This window comes from Choristoneura fumiferana, chromosome 6, assembly GCF_025370935.1.
Source record: "Choristoneura fumiferana chromosome 6, NRCan_CFum_1, whole genome shotgun sequence".
Lineage (NCBI taxonomy): Eukaryota > Metazoa > Arthropoda > Insecta > Lepidoptera > Tortricidae > Choristoneura > Choristoneura fumiferana.
In genome coordinates this window covers 5237915-5262676 of record NC_133477.1, presented here as the reverse complement: position 1 = coordinate 5262676, position 24762 = coordinate 5237915, and the positions used below count along the sequence as shown (strand labels likewise).

General features: G+C 39.1%; 1 protein-coding gene across 1 annotated transcript; it reads right to left on the bottom strand.

Moving 5' to 3' along the window:
- Positions 1-315: 315 nt before the first annotated feature.
- Positions 316-24383, bottom strand: LOC141428894 (transmembrane protein 94-like). The gene is made up of 22 exons (XM_074088942.1): positions 24124-24383; positions 23369-23625; positions 23005-23112; positions 22168-22316; positions 21415-21567; positions 20323-20531; positions 19840-20059; positions 18337-18528; positions 16855-17039; positions 16098-16221; positions 15017-15151; positions 14027-14172; positions 13690-13820; positions 12919-12995; positions 12170-12369; positions 9240-9347; positions 6163-6295; positions 5045-5200; positions 4082-4210; positions 1869-1948; positions 1008-1131; positions 316-488 (listed from the first exon to the last, which is right to left on the bottom strand). The coding sequence occupies exons 1-22, from the start codon at positions 24228-24230 to the stop codon at positions 414-416; spliced, it is 3198 nt and encodes a 1065-aa protein (XP_073945043.1). The 5' UTR covers positions 24231-24383; the 3' UTR covers positions 316-413.
- Positions 24384-24762: the final 379 nt, after the last annotated feature.

Sequence of the window (24762 nt, the reverse complement as noted above, 5' to 3'; positions counted from 1 at the left end):
GTGGTGTTCTAGAAGAACGAAATGAAACACTCTGTACGGCTGCTGAAGTAACCCTTTATTTCATAGCTACCCTCCATCCTCTCCACATGCATTTGATATCTACCTACCTACATATATAACAACAACTATTATATTTACCCTATAAGATTTCGTCTGGATGCTTTGCTAAGCAATGTTATGGCTACTTAATGGCCCTTTTCCCGATACATATAATAATATACAGATTTTAAACATTACGTTAATTGAAGATTCTGGATTAATTTTAAAGCACTTTTGTTTAGGCCACAATAGAGATTACTGGTTATTTTTGTCTATTAGGTATTGTTTTCTCGATTCTGCTATGGGTCAAAGTGTATCAGAGATCAGATAACATATGAAAAGATAAAATACACATCAATACCAATTGTAAAGTATCAAATGTACGAGTATGTACCCACCTTTTGACTGCAGTACTTGTTGAACGGTTGGTTCTGCCATTTGTTTAGTAACTTTAAGAGCAGCATGTAAAATATAAAACACATTTTCAAGCATTCGCAAAGAATAACTTTGCATTCAATGTGATCCAAATAAATTACAGAAATCTCTAGATCCCGTAACGACTAGTTGTCATTTAATTGCTCAATTGTAACTCAGTAGGTACCATCAGAAAAATATGTGGTCTACCACCCTAAAGTTGATAATCGTTTGCATGCCATAAAACAATAATGCCAATAGACGTGTCTGTCAACGAGAAAGTTCGACTTTAGCGACATATTCATTTGATAGGAACTTGTTTAAAATTGGATACTTAGACCACTTATTTGGCTGATAGTACATTCCTATCCTACTAAAAGTATTATAATAATTATAGAATAGAAAAGGACATGGCGTCTGCTGGCAGATCAGAATTTTCTCAAATTGATATAAGCAAATTTTGTATTTTTTTGGGCAAGAGCTAACGTAGCTTTAAATAATATTAGTTGTAATGTTTCCTAAAGTGAGATTATGTATCCAAGCATAGTTCTCACCGACAAGGAGCAAGGTACTGAATTTAACGTCCTCGCCAGGTCTATGGGTCCAATGCAGTCTTCTGGCACCTGGTAGGGCGGCATTTTTTGGCACAGCACAGGGTAAAGGGGCTCCACGGCTATGCTATAAATATAGGATGGATCACATATAAAAGCAGAAATAAATAAACGACGTAACTGTGTGTGCAGTAACTTGTCGGTTTAAGTCAAAGTCAAATGTTTTTGGACGTCATAAAAGATGGTTACATAGAAGTTGTAAGATGAAGATATGTAGGTATTTTGAAATTTATGAATTGTTAACTACCTATTCGTAAGAACTAAGAAGCATGCCGCATGTGATACTGTGGCTATTGTCTTATGGCGCAACGTATTATTACTGAAAATTACCTGGCATTTATATCCACCTGTTTTCACCTATCAGGGTGTCCACTTTCTGGAAAGTCAGGGAAAGTCAGAGAAAAGTCAGGAAAAATCAGGGAAATTTGCTAAAAATCCAAAAAGTCAGGGAAAACACTCGTGATTTCCCAAAACTTAGCTCGATATTTTGATACCAGTCGTTCCAGTTCTGGGCGACGTATAAAGAGTGGCACCATAAAAACAGTCAACGAAAAAGTGAGCACGTTCTGTTGCTGTGAATTCCCATCATCGGGCCTAGCTTAGTATCTCGGGCAGTAAAAAAAAACATATAAGTGTCATTATAACCTGCTTGACATGTACATGATTGGCGAGGGAAACTTAGAAATGTGGTCAGGGAAAGTCAGGGATTATTTTTGGGATTTGTAGAGGACGCACCCTGCCTATGTTCGACAAATAAACGTATTTCAATTTGATGATGAATCTAAATACTATCGTGTAATTTACCTTGCATCGGCCTTCATGAAAATCTCCATGTTGAGACAGTTAGCTGCGGAACCCATCACGCAGACCACCTCACCGTAATCCTGAAAACCAAGCATTAAAGCTTGAAACACACTAGAGAGCGGTGGCGGGGCGGCGCGGAGACGGTACCGGTTGTAATGTTCGAGCAAACATGCAAGATCGCACACAGAATACCGCGCGGGAAATAAGCGTGGCGCGATATTTTGTGTGCCCTCTTTCACGTTAGCACCGCCTCCGCGCCGCGCCGCACCGCTCCGCCTCCGGCGTCAGTGTGTTTCTAGCTTTAAATTGAAAGCGTATAGCGTAAAAGACACAAAGGACTGCGGCGGGTCGGGTCGGAAGTGCGGCGGGCCTATTTACGTGGCTGTAGATATTTGAATAACATCACACACGACGCGGGCGCGGTGGGTGTCGTGCGCGGGGTCCATGGGGGGGGACATCTATATTCTTAAATTCTTTTTTAAACCCCTACGCAATAAGAGGGGTGTTATAAGTTTGACCGCTATGTGTGTCTGTCTGTGGCACCGTAGCTCTGGTGAACCGATTTGAATGTGTTTTTTTTATTTGAAAGCAGGTAAAAAAAAAACTGCTAATCCCGGTCCACTCCCTTATATTTCGGAGCCATGATTTCTTCAGCCTTCGGGGTGCCGTTTTCCCTGTATTTTGCCCATCAATATTAGTTCGAGCAGCTGATATTCGTCAATTTTGTCATGGCGCCGCACAAGCTCCAGATACAGCCATGTAAATAGGTCGCCGCACTCCCGATCTGACCCGCTCCCGACCTATTTGTGGTCACATTACACCATATCATACCATGACCGTAATAGCAAGGTGTCAGGCAAATAGTAGATTGTTCAACGAGAGCATAAAACGAGCCATTTTACCCGAAACGTTCATATAGCCACCCGAGCCGATACGGCGAGGGTGGATAGACACGTCGAGGGGAAAATGAGTTTAATGCTCGAGTTCTACACTCTACTTTTCACATCGATGGCGAGGAAATGAAATAGCAACAGCGGAAAAAAAATTTCACTTACTATGTACCTTTTATTGTTTATGCATTAATATATAATTATATTTTTTAATTTTATTGATCTATTTCGATTGATTTGGTTGATTTTTAGTTTAATATAAATTAAATATTATTAAAAAAATATGTACAAACTTTTTGTTTGTGGATGTTTACACCTGATTGCCTTGGTCTTAGACGAAGATTTTATTTTATGCACTAGAGAATAAAAAGTAAATTTATGTCGCCTAGATCTAGTATAAATACGAACTTTACGAGCATGAGAAGTGAAATAGTACATTACTGTAGTGGCCGGAAGTAGGGGTTGCCGGCCAAGCAGATATTATAGACGGCCGAGCGTATCGAGGCCGGATAGGGATGCGAGGCTGGCAACCTCGCGTTCCGGCCTAGGCTTGTAGAGTGCTTTTCTCAAAAATTACATGAAATAAAATAAAAATAAAAACAAGAAATGAAGCTGGCGGGACGCTAGTCTCGTCGCAGTGTTGTGTGGCTGCTGGCGCGGCGGCTGCCGTCGTGACGCAACGAGCGTTGAAACAAAAGACGGTCGCATTGCCGGCCGAGGGCGGGAAATTTGTATTAAATCTCTTTGCAGGCCGCTAGGGTGACCGCGCGCCGGCAGGCGAGCCGCAGCGCCTGCAGCGCGATACTTCCCGGCCTATTACTTGTAACACAACGTCAATATTTCATGTCATGTTTGAGAAAAATATATTCTTTGTATAGAAATAAATGATTTGATTTGATAAGTATGAGACTATGCCTGCCTACTAACACGTTTGGTAACCAACCGTCGCCTTGGCGTGTCACGTATGCATTCGACATTTCGTTTGACACTCCGTCTACCTAACACGTTCCTGTTACGGTCATATATTCATATTCATATTCATTTATTGCATCACGTTCATTAGTACAATTATTGTAGATCTTAAAGTAAACATGCCAGTAGGTACATTATACCCTGTCAGAGCACTGCAATTTTTTTACATTCAAATTCAAATTCTTCAATACATTATTTGAACTGAGTATCATGGCATGATACGGTGTACCTTTACGCTTAAATTCGTGCAGACACGCCACGGCCACGTGCCGCAATCCGGCGCCGTGGTCATGTGGCCAGGTCCTACAGGCTGGAAGATAGCGGTGGTTTGTAAGTACTCGTACGTCGTACCTGCATGATCTCTATCATCATGTGCACGGAGCGCGGCGAGCAGTCCGTGAACAGAGACACGAGCAGCGGCACGTTGTCCACTTGCTCTATGTGCGGCCGGATGTTGTCTATGCCGCGGGGTAGTTTCGCCTAAAACAATATAATATCAACTAATATTATAAAAATAATTCTAAAATTGAATTAACTGTTTAAACGCACACAAACTGTGTCAGTTTTTTATGGTCACTATAAGATTTTTTTTGTGAAAACAAGTCATGAAATGCTGATCGGTGATATCTACTGCCAGAATTCACGAGAATTCACACCAGGGCCCGATTGTACCATCAGCCAAATAAGTGGTCTATCGATTTTTAAACAAGTTCCTATCAAATGAATATATCGCTAAGGTCGAACTTTCAAGTTGACAGACACGTCTTTTGGCATTATTGTTTTATGAGATGCAAACGATAATCAACTTTAGGGTGGTAGACCACATATTTGGCTGATGGTATCACAAAGTACGATCAAATAGTATTAGTGATTTTGTATGAATTCAAATTTATTAATAGCTTTTACTTTATTTTATTATGCAATTGGGTCCAGTTGGCTCATTTATGACAGCGAGGAGTCAGTAGCGATAAAAAATATATATCTTCTCAGTTCGGGAATCGAACCCAATCAAATTAAAAAAAAAAACAAAAGAAATAAAGCTTTTGTAGTAAGGAATACAAACGGGTTCGATTTACGAATCGAGTATGATTTGTTTTAAAACTATGAATTCACTTTTACTGGTCACTAATATCGATCACACAGAATGTAATGTACTTAATGTAAGGCGCGTGCAGCTTTTTCCCAACTTGGCGCTGCGACATCGGGCAACCGCAATGCAGTACGCTCGACAAAAATGTTACTGATGATTTTTTACCATACGCGTGTATTTTAACGTTCGACAACTAGGTGGCGCTAGGGTCTACATATTGTTACCCGGTTGCTCATGTCAAAGTTAACGGGCGCGGAATGGTCCGTGGAGTCTGTGAGGCAGGACAGCGAGCGGCACGCGTCCGCCGGCGAGTCTGGGTCTTCGTCGTCCAGGAGCGAGTCGGCAGACGGGTTTGACGTCGCGATGCTGCCGCGTTGCAACTGCCGGAATAAAACAAGAAGTAGGTAAATACTCACGGAATAAAAAGTTTCTCTTAAATACCTTAACGAGATCCACTTTTGTAACTGGAAACATTTTAAAACAAAAAATAGAACCCACTACAAAAAACCATGAAAATATTTTTCTACCAGTCTGAAGTCGGTGCCTCAGCACGAGCCAGCAGGAGTGGATCTATAATCGTCTACCTTACCTTCAACTATACGAGTATATTGGGCTTCAATCACTTCTCCTGGCTCGTGCTGAGGCACCGACTTCAGACTGGTAGAAAATTATTTTCATGGTTTTTTGTAGTCGGTTCTATTTTTTGTTATAAATTTTTTTTTCACGCTTTTTACTTCAAAAGATCTAAGATACAATAGTTTAATGTCAACTGCTCGTCACCTTTTACAAAAAAATGCTTTTTCCGATGCAGAGACTTTCATGTCGGATCTCTTTACCTAATATTTTTTTACGTAATTGTATTTTTGAGATATTTAAAAAATCTTCCACAACTTGGTTTGTTGTTAACCAATAAATATATATCGCAACACGTTATAACGGCTGGACGGATTTGGATAAAATTTGGTATGCAGGTGGCTGGATCTCTTGAATAACACATGTTACTTTTAGTTACTATTTATTCTGATACATTGCAGAACATGTGCATATTATGAATGTCGAAATCACACAAATTCTAAAAATTCAATTCAGCTGTCTGAATCACATGAGCGAATAGCTAATTGATTGTACAGTCAAGTGCAAAGATATAGACACGGCCAAAGTTGCATAAATATGTATACACGACCTAAATGTTAAATGCATAATTCGCGTAGGTATACATATTTTTGCAACTTTGGCCGTGTCGATATCTTTGCATATGACTGTACGATGATAAATAAAACTCCGAAGAAGGTTACAGGAAAAAACAGGATGTAATAAAATCAGAAGCTTTGTAAATACATACCTTTAGGCCCGTATGCGTGGTGATAGAATGCCGTGCTTTCTTGATTTCGCTGTCGAACTTAACAGTCGTATGGTCCAGGTTAATGGCGCCAGGCGCAGACATTGACAGAGCCTTCGATGCCGTCATATTTTTGCTAAAGAAATAATTGAAGGTTAGCTGCCATAGATGTGGCGTGGGAAATGAAGGATCACTGCCGTACTTGCGGGCGAGCAATGTACTTGTTTTAGTTCGTATCAATGAACTAGATCCAAGATACGGAGAACTAGATACGGAGGTCCATATCAATGGACCTCCGCAAAGTTAGGACCGATTCAATAAATTAAACATGAATAGAATAAGTTTGCTTTGTAAACAGTAATTGACTAAATCTAAATCAAATCACGTCCTTGAACAATATGTATGTTTTTGTTCACAGAAAATAAGTGTACTTATATCAGTGTTTTACAAAGAGTATAAGTACCTATTTATGGAAGTAAAGTTATGATTTATTTTGAATAGGGTGTCACGTCTTAAGACGACTTGGAAACAAAAACACTGATGTACTTTCGGGGTATTTCTGTCTCACTTACCACATTAGACTTATCTGTAGGTACTTAAAAGAGTAGTCCCTTTCAAGTAGGTAGGAATTCATAACATATTTATAATAATATAGTAATAGCTTATTTAGAAAAATGTCTATATACAAATAAATTGCATGTATTCAATTCATTACATAGACATAAATAATGTTTTGCAAGTGTTATTTATTAGTTACATATGAATAAAAGCAACACGATGTGCAGTGAAGTATAATATAATGAAATATAATAGTTGCAAACGATATTAGTATTCGTGTTGTGTCGCTGTTGTTAGTCATGTCAAAACAAGGCACTACAAAGTTCTACAATTGGTAAATAAATGAATGAGGTTGTCGTTGTAATAAAGTACCTATATAACTAAAATACAATTACAGGGGTATTCTGTTTATAGGTCAGATATGTTTGTCATGCCATGCAAATGGTCATCTTAGATTTAACATTATACCAGCATTAGATTGGGCTTCAAGTAGACTTTTTCAGATTATTTTCAAGACTAATGCCCTAAGCCTTTCGTTTATGAGTGACACTTGGTCCTTATAAGCTCAAAACTCAACCTTTCAATCACGCTTTCTCTTGTATTCCCAATCTACTGTAGTATATCTCAATCTAAGGTTATGATAGATAAAGCTTGGGCATTCTATGTGGAATTACCTAGGTAAGTACTACAAAACTCAACAAATCAAATAAGTAAGCTAGCCTAAGAAAAAGTTTCAACAGTTTTCTATACAAACAAACATGGTATGTTTTAATAAACGGTCGCCTTCAGATATGTTGGATTCGCAAGGGTCCCCAAAATATGTAAACACAACCTTATTCTCAACGGTATTAGAGAGGGTTGATTTGCTTATCAGTATATTTTATTTTATATAAATATAATTTAGTCTGATAACTACTATACACGGTGTCTCTGAACATGGGGCTTTAAATGCAAGGTTCGATTACACTCGTAAAAATGAGCTACTTTTATTCTGCAACTTTTTGAAAATATGGCCAATCTTATTTTTTTTTTTTGCATATCAATGCACGGAATATAATTTATTCAATATAACAAATTCATGAATTCCTATCCTACAATATTGTGTACAATAAATACTATCTAACATCCAAGACTAAAACTATTTATAAACTAAACTATGTTACAAAATAAAAACGTCATCCAAATTTTCTGCCCCAGGCATTGACCCCAAGACACTGGCAGCATTACCTCTCTGAACTGTTATTCCTAATCTTTGCGAGAGGTAAGTGCCAGCCCTGGGGTCACCTGAGGCCAAAACCAGACGAGTAGATAAGTCCTTGATATTTTTTTTTGTGTCTTCCGACCATGGACCCATTGTCTCGAAAGCAAGCGCCGCAAACTCATGATAGTTTGTTAAAGTTGAGTATTTGCGGCGCTTAATTTTATTTTTTTCATACATTTTAAATGTATGCAATACAATACTATATTGATATCACATAAATGTTAAAAATTAAAACGACCACGTATCAAGAGACAGCGATAGCACTGCCATGTCCAATACTTACACTGATTTAACGATTGAACTTTGGGAGTCAATAAATGACCTAAATTCAAGTTATTTGAAAATATTACAAAACAAAAGAAGCTTAGTTAAGCGAGTAGAATCGAACATTGAATTTAAAGCCGCATGGTCAGAGACACCTGTAGATATGTTAAAAATCTAAAAAAAAAACTAAAAAATATAAAAAATCATACTTTAATACGGAAAATTTGTTTTAATAATAAAAAATAGGGTCATACGGAACTAAAATCTATACAATAGCACAAACAGCAGTGACTTCAAGTCACGGCATACACAAGAGCTTCCGTCACGTTCATAGACGTTAAAAGCCTGAGACAGTCGAAAATCGCTGCGATTCGTGCTTTGTGCTAGTGTTGAAAAGAGATAGAGAAAACGGATGTCGAGAATTGACTGTTTTATACGACTATAGTAGTAGAACGATGTTTCTGATGTCTTTAAAATAGTGTTTCTGAAGAGGGTGATAGATACTAAATCCAAAGTGGTAAAATATTTTGTCGAGCTGTAACAAAAGATGTTATGGATACACGGAGACTGTCTTTCTTTAAATTCTACACTATAGCAATACATAGTAACCCGTCTAGCAAGCCTCATTTAAAAGCTATTAACAGCTACTTTGTGCAGTTTTCAGAAACATCACTTTACCAAAATGCCGCATTAAAAAAACTTTGTCAACCTCCGCTGTGGCAGATATTAATGCAAGTGTCTGTTACAATAGGTTATTCGTCCCCGTGGAAGAATAAAAAAATCGGCCTGTTCCCAAAAAGCACTTTTAAGCACACCTATATGATACCTACTTAAGCTACACATCCGCAGCGCCAGCAGTTTAGGCTGTGCGTAGTTCATCAGTCAGTCAGACGCATTTCCGTGCGGTGTGTATGCGGGCCCGTTTAGGGATCCAAAAGCTGTAACCTTACGTTCACAAAACAATACTGACAGTCAATTCCCGACACCAGTAACAAACCTATTGTAAAAGCCGAGCCTGACCGCGTCACAAGTATCCACGGCCCTATTCAGTGGCGCGCCCTTCGTTTGCGGGAGCGTCTGCGAGGACAGCGGCGACGCGGCCTTGCTGCGAACACGCCGGGGCCGAGTTCCGTTCAAGTTATCATCGGAATACGCCGTGATTTTTGGACCAATACTTTTGTTGGAATCTGGGAGTTTGACGAGTAAAAACTTTATTCGTGATTTTACAAACTTGTTGCCGAACGCGCACCACTATTTCAAAAATTGTTTGTTTATTTCAGTACTAGTGTTTACCCGCCGCTTCGCACGCGTAAATCATTAGATCCAACAGCTGAATTGAAATTTTGGGATTTTTGAAAAATTCATTTGGGAATTCCCGAAAATTAAATCGTGGTTTTCATTGACGTTACACTAAAAGCAATCATCTCAAATTTCATGATTCTAAACCCAGCGGTTGTTGTTTGGAGATTTTATCCCTATACCGTAAGAATATCGAAATAAAAAGTAGCCTATGTTTTATTCCAGATGTCCAGCTATCTACATACCAAATTTCATCCAAATCCGTCTATCCGTTTCAGCGTGAACAAGTAACAAACATACTCACTCACTCACTCACAAATTTTCGCATTTATAATATAAGTAGGATGAATGCGTGTACGGATGAATATATAGGTACTGTATTTCGTTTTTATGAATTTCATTTCTTATTTCTGTGACAATAATATAAGACACAACATCGTAATGCGTGTAAGGCATACATTCGCATAGAACTTTGACGACGAAATACAGGGTGGACATTAGTGATAGGAGTGCCAAAGCTTGAACAGTCGAGTTCATAAACTTGTGAGCAAAATTTTGACCAAAAATGTCTGAACACGACTCTATTGTTAACGGCGTAGAAGCGTGTTCAGATATTTTTGTTCAAATTTTTGCTCACAAGTTTATGAACTCGACTGTACCTCAATTCTTGAAACAACGAGAATACATTATTAGAAATCCGCATATTGTTTTAGGTTATGACAGTTTGCATTATAAAAATTGAATTGAATTATAAAAGAAACATGAGTTTTGTCTTAGGAATTAGAACTTTACTTAGGAACTATGATCAAAAAAATCTGACTTCTAAAAACTCTTCGGCTTTGTGGACTGAAACTTGATTTACAGTGCTTTTAAAATATTGGTCCCAAAATCACGCTATGTCTGTATATGTAAACTTACTATACGACCGTTCAGTATGGAGTCACGAACTATGGCTATACTTTCAAATCAGCGTCGGGAAGTTAGCAAGTAACAAATTGCCGAGAAATTCAGATTTTATGCACCTGCAGAAGAATAATATTATTTTGATTTGGCTTTTAATGAAACAAAAAACTGGCTAAGATCGTGTCGGACACGCCCAAGATAGGGTTCCATAGCCATTACGAAAAAAAAAAACAAGTAATATTATGTTCGTTTATAACACAAATAAAACACTTACAGTTTTAAAATCTATTACCAGAAAAAGAGCGTATCTTCATGGCACTTACGTCCTTTTGTTGAGAAGCGCAGTTTTTCGTCAATAACTCAAAAACGGTATATCCGATCATATTGAAACCAATTTTCGTTGAAAGTATTTATTAAGCGTTACCTTTTCATACTTTTTAGACAAACGGTTTACAAGATAGAGGGGGGGGGGCACAATTTTTGCTACTTTGGGAGCGATTATTTTCGGAAATCTTCACTTAATTTTTCAAAAGAAGTGTCGAACTATGTGCCACACGATGATGCGAGTTAAAATTTTTTTTTTTTTCAATTTCTGTTTCGTGTATGGAGTGCCCCCCCTATAAATATTTATTACAAAACTAAGTAGCGGCTTTGACAAGACATCTGTACTCCAAATTTCATTGAATACATCTTGTAGTTTTCGAGTAAAATACCTGTGACATACGGACGAACGGACAGACAGACAGACGGACTTGACGAAACTATAAGGGTTCCATTTTTGCCAATTTGGCTCCGGAACCCTAAAAATATTAGAATACCATGTATAAGTAACCGTAAATAAGAGAAATGTACTTTCTTAAAAGCCAAATAAAAACAATAAAGTACAACATCGATTAAATTACACACTGAAAAATAACACATTTATTAAGTAATGCTAGTAAATTCAACTCAAAGAAGGGGTAACGACTAATTTTGTGTCTGTGTGTTGCATGAGGCTTTAAAGTGACGGTTATTTTTTAACTATTCGCTGTAAGCTGATGCTTGTTAGACCACAAATGTGATAAGCTCCAATTAATAACTTTCCAAGCGTAGCGTTTCGTTAATTTCCAATGAAATTACACCTGGTTGACCTGATCCGATGCGCCATCATTACAAACGGAACATACGTACATACATTCCAGTTATAGTTTACTGCGTTATTGCCGTAACACCATCCAAACATCCATACGAGTATGCAAACATTCGCAAAAAAAAAACGATTGTTTTTGAACCGGAAGGCAAAAAATATTTTTTAACCCATCTTGATTCTTTACTTTCTAAAATCTGTTTTTAGTCTCCATATTTGATCTACCAACACCCTGTTCAAGGAAACCAACAATTAACAAGTAAATTAATAGAAAGTTCTGTAAATTATGTCTAGCATATAAAATGGAATGTGCCAGACACCCAAAAATTTTCCCAAAAAAATCTAAGGCCGTATTATTACACACTGACGTTCGCGATCGCATTCACCATCTCTTTCTGCCCTCGTCTTATGCCGTGTAACAGAAAGAAGTGGTGAAAACTATTGTGATTCCAAGTGCGATAGACAATAAGGCCTCTGGTTGGTTATTAGCCAATAACAAAGGCATACGTTTATTTCTATACGGTTTATGGTCTCGTAGAACAGTGTATGGTCTTCCTATTTATATTAAAACAAAGGCTCTAACAGCAAAATTAGTTTACCTCGGTTCCTCGCCACTAATAAGCGATATGTGGCAGTTCCATCCAGACTCTAGCCCCATTTTCTCGCTGAATACTCGCGACCGCAGCTCGTTCTCCTTGCTGAAGTGCACGAACCGGATGCACGCGCGTTCCAAACGCTCGATCAGCTCTACCATGTCGCTTTGAGCTTGATATTGCATCGTCACCATGCCTATGAATACCTGTCGATATTTATAATATAGCGTCATTTTAATCCTATTCCTACTAATATTATAAATCCGAAAGTTTGTGAGTGAGTGAATATGTTTGTTACTCCTTCACGCTGAAACTTTGATAATACTGAAAATTTGGTATGTAGATAGCTGGACATCTGGAATAAGATATAGGCTACTTTTATTCCGATATTCCCACGGGATAGGGATAAAATCTCGAAACAACAAACGCTAGGCTTAGAGTCATGAAATTTGAGATGTTTGTTTTAAAATGTAACGTCATTGAAACAGCAACGCGGTTAAAAGTTTAAGATTTTATTTCAATCCCGTGGGAATATCGGATTAAAAAATAGACTATGTGTTATTCCAGACATACAGCTATCGACGTACCAAATTTAATTTAAATTCACCCAGCCGTTTTAGCGTGAAGGAGTAACAAACACACACAAGCTTTCACATTTATAATATCTTGCTTGCTTGATAAATAATGGTCGTCCGGTCCGCTAAGAGTAATTTAGCCCTTGAAAATGGTTTTCGAACAGAGAACAATGAGCCCACCTGATTGCATTGCATGTCAAAATATCCTTCCGCATCGTTTACGTCATCATCTGTCACTTCGTTAAACAACAACGAATCTGCAACAAATTAAGATTGGTTTTTGGAGTCTTTTTGTATGTTTTATTTCAACTCCTTGTTACTTTTACGGTCATCCCATAAAATTCATATCGAAAATACAAACTGCAACATAGATGCACAGAAAAACCAGAAAAAGAGACCAGCGCTGGGAATCGAACCCAGGCATTCCGTGCTGCCTGCTATACCGCTGCACCACCACTGGGCAGGAGTACAGACACAAATTTCTCCTATGCACCACATATTCTTATTTAGTCACTTAAGCAGCGACACTAGCGACATCTATGCTTTAGCCCTCATCGAGAAACTTTCAGCACTCCATTGGAACTAACCGCTCACCCGGACAAGAGATGTCGCTATTAAGCAATCAAATTAAGATTGGTTGATTCCAATCTGGTCTGGTCTCTTTTTCTGTGCATCTATGTTTCAGTTTGTATTTTCGATATGAATCTGCAACAATTTTATTTCACAATTTTAATACTGTTAAAAATTACATGCAAAATGAAAAACGGTAGAGTAGAAAAGTACGAGCATAATAGGTCTGTTACCTTTTGAGCGCCACGGTCGGCAAAACGCGACAGCTGAAAATCGTGCCATAGGCGCCATGTCGGCATTACGTGGCGCCTATGGAGCGATTTTCCGATTTTTTTATTGACGTCTGTGGCCGACCGTGGCGTTCAAAAGGTCAACACTGACCGGTAGAGTGGAAGTGCAGCGCAGGCGCATCCGCCCACTGCTGGCTGTGCGGAGCGTACAAACGGCGGCTGTCGGCCGGCAGCTCCAAGTACATTTGTGACAGAGACGGCGCTATGCCGCGGGTCAACGGCCTGGAAAATAAATGCTTTTATTTCTCCTTTTACTTTTCGATTTTTGCCAGGCAAATATCGCTAGATGGCGTTAGTATCGAGAGGCCCGTTTGACGTTACAGTCTTGCTTGTGATTGGCTAATTTAGTTATAGAACCGATGTCACAATTGTCAAACGGACCTCACGATATTAGTCTGTCACTTAATTACTACTGTAGTAGTAGTTACTTGTAAGCAAAGGCAGTGCAGTAAGCCGTCAGTGAGTTCCTCTGGTAGAAGTCGATGATTTTTTTGCGGTCAGCGGGCGAGATCGGCGTGAGGTCCCGCCCGTTCCAGTAGTCCACGCACGAGTCCAGGATTATGTCGGCCGTGCCCTGGACAACAACACACGCCCACAATAAAAAACAATATCTAAAAATCAATAGATTTTAAAATTACCTCATAACATCATCTCGTATGTTTTTTTTTTTTTTACTTTATATATTATTTTTAATTGAATTGAATTGTAATAAAATAATTCATTTTAAACTTTTCAAACATTTTTTTTTTATTCGGCTGGATGCAAACGATCAAGTGGGTCTCCTGATGCGAAAGTTTGTAAGTCTGATCGTTTGTTTGTTACTTCATCACGTCTAAACCGCTGAACCGATTTAGATTGAAAATAGTTCGCGTGAAGGATATAGGATAGTTTTTATCCCGAAAAATTGCATAGTTCCCGCTTGATAGTGAAAACCGCATTCTACGCGAATGGAGTCGCAGGTCGCAGGTAACGGCTAGTTCAAAATATTAATGAAAACTAGAAGATTGATGATTTTTTTAAATTATCTAACGTTCCCGTTCAGATTATCCCCTTCAGTTCCATTTCAGGACGTTGGCTGCAGAAAACGCTTTTAAAATAGCAGGAGGCATGATGTGGCCGCAGCATGGTTGTTAGTAACTTTTTTTTATTTTTCTGAACCTAAATTGGAACTGGACACCAATAATGCCGTGTAAAACAAAATAAATGCGTTTCTTCTCTGCTATAATACAAAAGACACAAAATTGTGTACGTACCATTTTGATGTTACTAATTTTTGCTTTTGTGCAATTGTACTTTTTTTTTTGTATTTGTGTCTTTGTGAGGGTGAATAAAGGTCTTCTTTTTTTTCTTAATTTCTATAAGAAAGTAAACACGTCTTTTATTCCTTGAATCAGAATATTATATGTTGTTACGACTACCTGAGTGAGCATCTGCAGTTGGTTAGCCTGGTCCTTAACCACAACAGCTAGCATATGCGGCAGCGGCACTTTGACGCGAGTGCTCAGGTGCAGAGAGCGCACGAAGCGCGTCTCACGCCTTATGGTATCCGCTTGCTGAAAAAAAATCGTCTTGTTACGTGTCAGATATCGAATTTGGAACACGGTCACTTTAGATCGCCGGTACTACGCTTTGCTAATGAAGCCCAACGGATTCAGTCTGAATAATGAAAATACCACTAACTATACTCTATTTATTAAACCAAGATACTAAATTGACAGTATGAAATGTCAAATGTAAAAATAATGTGACCAGCATAATACGAATAGTGCTGCTCTCTGATTTCGGTTTTCGACATTATTGCAAAAAATCAGCAAAACATAATATTTTATGGAAACAAAAATAAAATTAAAGCATTCAATATTCTACTTTCCATAAGCATTGAGCATTTAGGCAGAACTTGCTTAGAATCAAATGAAATTTAAACATCAACATCTACAAAAAGTCGAAATATTTCCTAAACGGTGGCATTTTCATTAGACCCATTTTTCACAGATCCGTTCATATCTTAATATTTTATACGTACCTATAACATAGGTACTTACCGAAACTTTTCGGTGATTACCAGTTGTGGCACATCACTAAATAGCGATGAAAAAAACAGGAAACACATGAAACTTCATTTTAGTATCTTGGTTTAATAAATAGAGTATAGATCATTTTAATTGAGTGAAGCAATCGTTCCACCTGTTCTCACTCATATACATAACATGTCACTTATATAAAGAGCACTCTGAGGCATTTTTCCGTACTAATATTATAAATGCGAAAGTAACTTTGTATTTATCTGTTTGTTTGGCAATTTCCACTTCCCGACTGAATCGACTTAGAAAATTTTGGTATGGAAGAAGTTTGAGACCCTGAGAAGGAGATAGGATAGTTTTATCCCGGAACATCATATGGCTCCGTGGGATAGCAATAATCTAATTCTTAGCAGATGAAGTAGTAGGCAAAAGCAGGTACAGAATAAAGGTTTTTTTTTTTAAATAAGGCTACACTCACCAAATGGCGGAAGATGGCAAGACAGTCCTGTACGGTGTAGGACTCCTCCACTGCCTCAGTGAAGCCGATCTGCTTCGCGAGTTCGCAGAGACAGCGCCGGTTCGTCACCGGCACTAAGTCTTCGCTGGAAAAATTAAGTCACCTTCTTAGAATTCTCACATTAGTGAGTTGTATAATATTAAAATGCGAAAGTAACTCTGTCTGTATGTTACCTCTTTAAGTCCAACAAATGAAACGATTTAGATGAAATTTGGTTTGCAGAAAGTATGAGACCCTGGGAAGGATATATTTCTCGCGGAATGGCGATAAACGAATTATTCGCAGATAGAGTCGCGGGCAACAGCTAGCAAGGAATAAATCAGAAACCGCAAACAGAGCAGCGCTGCGTAAGGCAGGTGACCAGCCCTATTAGGTGAAATGAAACAGCACGCCGCGCGGGCCCCGCTCCGTGCAACCGATTAACGCTGCGGACGCCCTAAGACGCTCGCCGATGTGGTCATCTGCTAGCACACATAATGAACAGAAGAAATGCTAGAAGAAAGAAGAAGCAGAAGGAACTGTCCGCTGGCGTCTTTTCTGCAGCTTGACATGGAGTGACACTTACGTGGTCAGCAGCAGCAGCTCATGGTACTCGTATGGCTCTGTCTCGCAGGAAAGCTTCGGGTTAGCGAGGCACATGCGAGACCAGTTAGTGTTGAAGTGGTCGCACTCGCACACCGGCCCTGCCCAGTGCCCGTAGTGCCCGCAGTGGCCGTACCTGTACTGCGCCTCGCAGGTGAGGTGCGCGCAGAAGTGCGCGTACGTGTGTCGGGGCGCGGGCGCGCACGTGTTGAGCACGGCGGCGAGCCCCAGCGGCTTGAGGCGCGCCAGGTGCTGCCGCCAGCGCTGGTCGTCGAACTCCACGCAGAACGGCGCGTTCTGGTCGTGCGTTAGGTCCAGGACCTGCAATTCACGGAACAATCCTGGAAATTCTGTGATATAATAGTAGATTATTGTCGTGGCTTGGAAGTAGGCAATTGCTGACTGAGTATGAGTATTAAACGGACGAGCTTGCGAGTCCGTTTAACTAATACGAAGCCAGCAATTGCTATTCCAGCCTAAACTAATATAAAGCTTTTCTCAAAAATGGTGAATAATTCTGAAATAGAATAAACTTTTTCTCAAAATATATTATAAAATTTAATTTTATTCCAATATTTTTCTTATGCTTTCCCGCCTTTTTTCATTGAAAATAAACTGCAGGTGTATTTTTCCACCGAAAACACCACAAGCTATTTCAGACCCAATACAAAAAGTCCGGAGTTCCAACAAAATATCTGATACCGGCCATTAGACTTCTGCCAACATTTCCGTGGCCTTTTTATCTTTACAAAAAAATGTGACTGGTTGCAGGCGCGCTAATTCATTATTGTCGAGCTAGCGCGCCTGCAATCTTTTTAACTTTTTAATTTTTCGCTGACCATAAACTATGCACTTCACCTTCTGATATGTAAAGAATAATGTCAACTTTTACGGACATTTTTGAGAAAAGTTATAAAGTCGTCGACGAGTGTGTGTTGCCAGTGATGACTTGTGGCTTTGACGTGGTCCGTGTCTGTTGGCCTCTTGGAGACGCTCAGAGTCATGCAACGAGCTATTGAGAGAGCTATGCTCGGAGTTTCTTTCTGGAATACGAAAACTCGCCGAAGAACCTAAAGTCACCGACATATTTAGCTGGAATATTCAAGTTAAAGTGGCAATGGGCAGGCCTCGAGTGGTGACCACGAACCGGAAGACGAGCTTTGACAGGCCTCCCACTTGTGGGCAATGCAAGTTGCGAGTTCAATTCATTGTGGTGTTGTAAGGGGGGAGGCCTTTGTTTAACAGTGGACCTCTTCCGGCTGATGATGATAGGTACAAGACAGATATCTGTATGCATACTTTAGCCTTGTCCAGGACTTGATCAAGAGAACTTATGGGGCCCCCTGGGAATGGTGGCCCTTCCACCCCACTGTTAGTGCGCCACTGGCTGAACGTTTCCTCGACGATGGTGGAGGGTTCAATCTGGGCCGCTTCCTGGTCCAAGTTGGTCTGGCTCTGCCGCATGGAGCCCACCAGGCTGGTCTTACTGGACGCCGGCTGGACGTTACCTCGACGATGGTGGAGGGTTCAATCTGGGCCGCTTCCTGGTCCAAGTTGGTCTGGCTCTGCCGCATGGAGCCCACCAGGCTGGTCTTACTGGACGCCGGCTGGACGTTACCTCGACGATGGTGGAGGGTTCAATCTGGGCCACTTCCTGGTCCAAGTTGGTCTGGCTCTGCCGCATGGAGCCCACCAGGCTGGTCTTGCTGGACGCACCGGACGCTGGACCGGAGTTCCGCAGGAAGAACACCTTCTCCGCCGTAGGATTTGGCCACGATAGAATGCCTTTCTTGTCCACGCAACAAAGTGCCTGAAAAATAAGACCATTAGATTTATTTTTTTACAGTTATTTTTTCGCACCTTATAATAAAGCCCAAAAAAGAACGTGTCGCAAATTGGGTAGTTTCCTAGGTGAAAAATAATATTGTAATTAATCCGTCAGCTGGATTATCAGAAAATATTAGGCAAATGGGCACCTATTTTTTACAAGCTTTACTTTAGCTTGCCCTGTTTAAATCTTGGCTTTCAAATCTTGGAAGCTAAATTTGACCCACTTCCAGCGGCCCAATTGACTTGAAATTTGACATACTTATGTAATTTTGGTGACAATACAATAATGTAAAGTGGTAGTGACATCAAAATTAAAAATATATATATATTGCATGTCACATACAGGCGTTAGGATGGAAAATTACAAACTAGGTATATATGTGACGCCCTGATAGGGCACGGCAATACAAGTAAACAACAAAACATACAAGTAAACGTCTTGGTGGTCCTGCCAGGATCGTCTTCGCAGGAGGGAACTCCTCAATGGTTAATAGTACCATCAGCCAAATAAGTGGTCTGTCAATTTTTAAACAAGATCCTATCAAATGAATACGTCGCTAAAGTCGAACTTTAAAGTTGACAGACACGTCTATTGGCATTATTGTTTTATGACATGCAAACGATTATCAACTTTAGGGTGGTAGACCGCATATTTGGCTGATGGTACCGACTTGAAATTCGGTACGGATATGCAGTTTAAATGACAATACAAGTAGATCAACAAAAAGTCCAGCCAGCAAAAAAACTTGTATTAAAAATTAATTTTTTAACAGAAACTTATTTCTTTTGTCAATCAAACAATAAACAACAAAGATGAAGTGCGTCATAATTCGAGAGTGGGGCCTGCGAAGTCACGCCATGCTAAAAGTGCCGCACGGAACTTTAACTGGCTACATCTCTTCATCATTTTTTGTTTAATTGCTAAAAGAAAAAACCGGCCAAGAGCGTGTCGTACACGCCCAGGATAGGGTTCCGGTAGCCATTACGAAACAATCAAATAATACTTTTCTATGGATTTCGTATTGTGTACTGAATTTTCAAGTTTAGGTATTTTATACCTTAGGCGGCTATTTACTCTTAAACTACTAATAATTCTCAAGCAAACTTAGCCGTAATAGTTTTCCTTGTAAGTTTGATATACTTACTACCATCCTGTTTTTTTTTTAAATATTTATTTTTAGCTAGCCCATTATTTTATTGTCATTGCTGTCTATCTTTGGCATCGGGTATTTTTCAGACAACCTTGAACATTCAATTAAAGTTACGAACCATCACCAATACAAAAACTCACCGACAATGATCCCAGTACGTGCACGATATTGGCCGTCCTAACGACCATGTCCTCTCTACCAAGCAGTATATTGAAGAACGTTTTCCACAGAGACTTAAGACTGTCAGGCTTGAGGTTAGACTCGCTCAGCGCCTGTATGAGCGGGTCACTCGCGTCTTCTGATATCGAACACGATTTCGTTCGTACATACTTTTGACGAGTTTCGGATAGTAATTTAAACCTGAAATAGAAAGAAATGATGGTAAGCACTAAAAATTTGACGCTTCTACGCCGTTAACAATAGAGTCGTGTTCAGATATTTTTGTTCAAATTTTTGCTCACAAGTTTATGAACTCGACTGTAAAGTAAATAAAACTTGTTAAGTAGCTACATTTTACATTCTTTCGATTCTCAAGGGGTGGCAGTACCCCTTCCCCAACCTCCCCTTGGCGACGCCCTTGAAACCATCCTCATCTTTCTCCTCTTTCCACGCTTGAGTCTTACCTAGCCATGCCGTAGCAATTGAGCGCCACCCACGCAATAGGGAATATGATCTGCAGCAGCGGCAGCGACGCGGCAATGGTCTGTAGGAAGTAAATCTCCGTCCAATGCGTCACCCCGGGCAGGTGGTACACGTGGCGCACAAAACTGGCCACCACAACCAGCAAAATTACTAGCGGTAGCGCGATACCTTCCATTATTTTTACTGTGCACTGAAACAATATACTATCGCTATAGAAAAGCAGCACAGAGGCTAGGAAACAAGTGATGCTATTGGTGGATCCTCACACACAGCTCCTGTGAATGCCTTAGCCTGAGGCCGTATTGGCTAACGTTTCTGACGCTCGCGATCGCAATCAAATGACAGATTTCGCATAGGTACAAAAACTGTAGTTTGATCGCGATTGCAAGCGTTAGGCAATACGGCCTCGGTCTGATAATCAAATGTGATCAGATTCGATTGGATATACCTTTCCATACAGGATAATGCATTCTTGTATCTCTATAACCTGCGGAACTTGTTAAAAATACCTTTATTAAATTTAGGCTTCACTTGTGATTTAAAAAAAAATGTACCACCTATTCGGAAAAACCTTAGTTAAGAAGAACCCGGTAAGAGAGAATTATTCAGCGTTTTGTGGCAATTTGTTTCGTCATTACCGTTTCGGCAAGTATTATTAAGAGGGCTCAGGGTTACATTTTTAAGTAAAGTACTTCCTAAAGACAATACCGATGCTAAATCTGGCTCAAAATTATTGCGACTTGTCCTCCCGTTGTGTTAATAGACGCGGGACGGTTATGACGTTTAACCGACCGGTTAAAACGCTCCAATATTCACTCCATGAAACTCAAGAAGGTATATTTTGAGACTAGCTTTTGCCCGCGGCTTCGCCCGCATGGAATTCGGTTATCGCGCGCTGTTCCCTCGGGAACTTTGCATTTTTCCGGGTAAAAAGTAGCCTTTGTCACTCTCTGGCCCATAAACTATCTCTATGCCAAAAATCACGTCGATCCGTCGCTCCGTTTCGGCGTGAAAGACGGACAAACATACAAACGCGCATATATAATATTAGTATGGATAAAGCGTGGTCTCACCAGATATCTCTGTTTCTCGAACATCGTAACAGGGCGGGTGGTAGCTTGGTCGAGGGCGAGCTTCAGGTTCTTGAGGTAAGGCGTCTCGCACATCTTATAGGCCCTGTTCTGGTGCGGCGCGCGGACGCGAGGTGTACTAAAATTTTCTTTGTACTGAAAAGTATTGCATTAATTTTTTCTTCACATGTACTAGTACACATAATGACAGCGAAAGCGTAAAAAAATCAAGCAACAGACTTTATCAATCAAGCCATATTATTATTTGACTCTAGTCTATTTATGCATGCATGATTTAGTGGTATTTTTCTCAAAGTTAAGATAATTTTTAGAATACATTCTCCAGGCGCCATCTTTGAACAACTTAAACTAACCATCAGATATTTGGCTTTGTCTTTGGTTCCTTTTTATGCTTAAGTAAAAGCTTGTAAAAACGGGACCGTGTTACTAAGACTCCACTATCCGTCCGTCTGTCTGGCTGTCACCAGGCTGTATCTCATGAACCATGATAGCTAGACAGTTGAAATTTTCACAGATTATGTATTTCTGTTGCCTCTATAACAACAAATACTACAAACAGAATAAAAGAAACCCCCATACAACAAACATGTTTTTTTTTCTAACATCTAATGTTGTATAGATAATGGTACGGAACCCTTCGTGCGCGAGTCCGACTCGCACTTGGCCAGTTTTTTTTATCATAATCAGGACACAAGCTAATTCTCAGCTACATTAGATATGTGTAGTTGAACTGACTTGCGAACTAGGCTGGAAAGTCTGTCCGAAGAACAGCTCTGAGTTATGGGGCTGCAGACCGCGGCAGTGCCCTGGGACCTCCTGCCCCGGCCGCAGCACTATCACGTCGCCTTCTACCAACAGAGCCCACGGCAGATTCACCAACATACCTGCACAAAAAATAAACACCTTGGAGCAATGTTTACCAATGGCAGATCGTCACTACTTTAAAAAAAACTCAACAAATCCAATCCGCTTGGCTACCATTCACAAATACTATGTATCTGCATTAAGGGAAGTTTTACAAGGCATGATTACAACAAATTTGGCGTAAAAATTGGAAATTGGCTAAATTTAACAGATACATGGAATTATCCGAGTTATCTCATTCTAGTTATGTGTATTTGCACTATCCCCGACAATATTATGCATGTGCTAATGCAAATTCAGCACATTGTTTGTACACACGCGTTCATAATTACATGCTGGTTTACATTGTTTATACAGGTATATGTGAGCTTGGTACAGTTATGTTTTTTTATCCTCTTTTTGTTGAGGCTTTGAACACTTCAGGTGATCATGCCAGCCTCATGGATGCTCACTCATTTTCCCTATGCAAGGGACATATTAAAAAAGTGGTATAGGCAAATGGCTTTGTCAGATGCTGGCTCTGAGAGCCAACAATTGACCTGGCCATTGTGCATGCGGCTCAACCCTCAAGAACTTCTCTCCTCAAGTCTGAGTTCCAAGCACATTCCAACAACAAATGGGACAAGTCTTCTACCCTCTGGCAAATCTCACAAAGAGGTGATGGTTTAACTCTCACACAGTTATGTTTGTTTGTTACTTTAAGTTTACCGTCTCTGTAAGTCCATTGCAGAATGACACAGGGTGAAAATGGCGCACACAGATGTGGGTAGTGTCCTTCCTTCCATATTGATTTATCTATAGCATGATCCAGTGTTTCTGTTTAAATAGAAACCAAATTAGATTATGTAATTATTTTATCTTCTAGAATCAAGATAAACCTACTTACTTATCAATTCATAATTAGTGATAGATAAAAATAAATATTAACTGATAGCAGAAAATATACCTTAGTCATTTGTGATATTAATTCTACAACTAGCTAAATCAATTGAATACATATATAAATTTAATTTAAACTTGCATATTCTATTTATTTCAGTTAAAATAGAGTAGGTAGCAATTAAGCACTCACCCAGAACTTTCTTAACTCTATGTGGTATTTCATGTCTGAATAAATATTCTTCATTAAGTGCTATCAAGAAGTTGATTATCAGTATCACAAAGAGAAAGAAAGCCAGCCACAGCAAATAGCCATCAGCTTTTACATAATCACCAAGTAAATATGTCAAAATGAGGCAGATTATGTACAAAAATGTTATAGTATATGCTACCCCGGACAGCAACACTTTTTCGGAAGAAAATGATATGATGTTCCTGACAAGCCCATATCTGAAAAATAAATGTTTATAGTTGATTACATTTTTCTTAAGTTATTATCAAATTAATGTCTTAAGACTCATAACTTTTGTTGTATTAATACTTAATTAACTTGTAACTCAGTCATAGTAATGTAATTCCTAAAAGTACTAGGAAAGTGTGCCAACCAACCAAAAATCCATTTTCCCTACCTTTCTGTTACCACCTTGGCCCTCCCTAAATTTTCAGAAAGTGGTAACCTGGTTTCAATAAGTTCAATACAACTCAGTCTTTAGGCAGAGTTAAAAATGGTTTCAAAAATCGACATGCTAATATTTATCTGGCATAGAGCCAATTATCACAAGAGTATGAAGCGAATGTTTTGAGTAAATATACTCATACATAAATCTTACATTAGTAGGGTATGATTCAAATATATCTTAATATTTATAAATGTACTTAATTTCGTGTATATCTACAGTCAGTTCAATTGATTGCTAAAAATCAACCATCTATTACATAAATACATACCCAGTTGGATTATTCTGTTTGTGTTCTTCAATAACATTACGGATTCCATCGCGAAGTTGAACTAAGGCAGATTTTGTTGAATACCCTAAAGGCTGCTGACTATCCATTATTAATAAAATAGCAATTGTTTTACATATTTCATAGTAGTATATGTAAATTCCTAGTAGTAATTAAATTGGTAGCTCAATAATTAAATAAATCTTCCTGTTAGCAGTTAGCAGTCTCGTCTCTCAGCTGACTGACAGTTGACATATTGACGTATCGTTCCAAAAGCCAGCAGCAGCAGCAGTTAGTGACTTTGTGAGCAATTAAACATAAAATAAATATCGTTAAGTAATACTTTATTTTTAATTTAAACGAAAATCTATTAATATGTATAAGACGATATGGTGGTAGTTTGAATTTACTGCAAAATAACTATGTAGTACAATAAAAATGTCGGTAATATATCCAAACATTGGTTTGAAGTCTTACTATTTGAACATGTCTTCAGAAAAAAAATGCTGCTAAGTTCAGTGCAATCCGTTCAGAAAAGATCAGATCACTGAATAATATTCATTACATTGATTCACAGTAAATGTTTGTTTAATTTATAAAATACTGACAGTAAATATACCTAGTGCCACCCACGAAGGACAA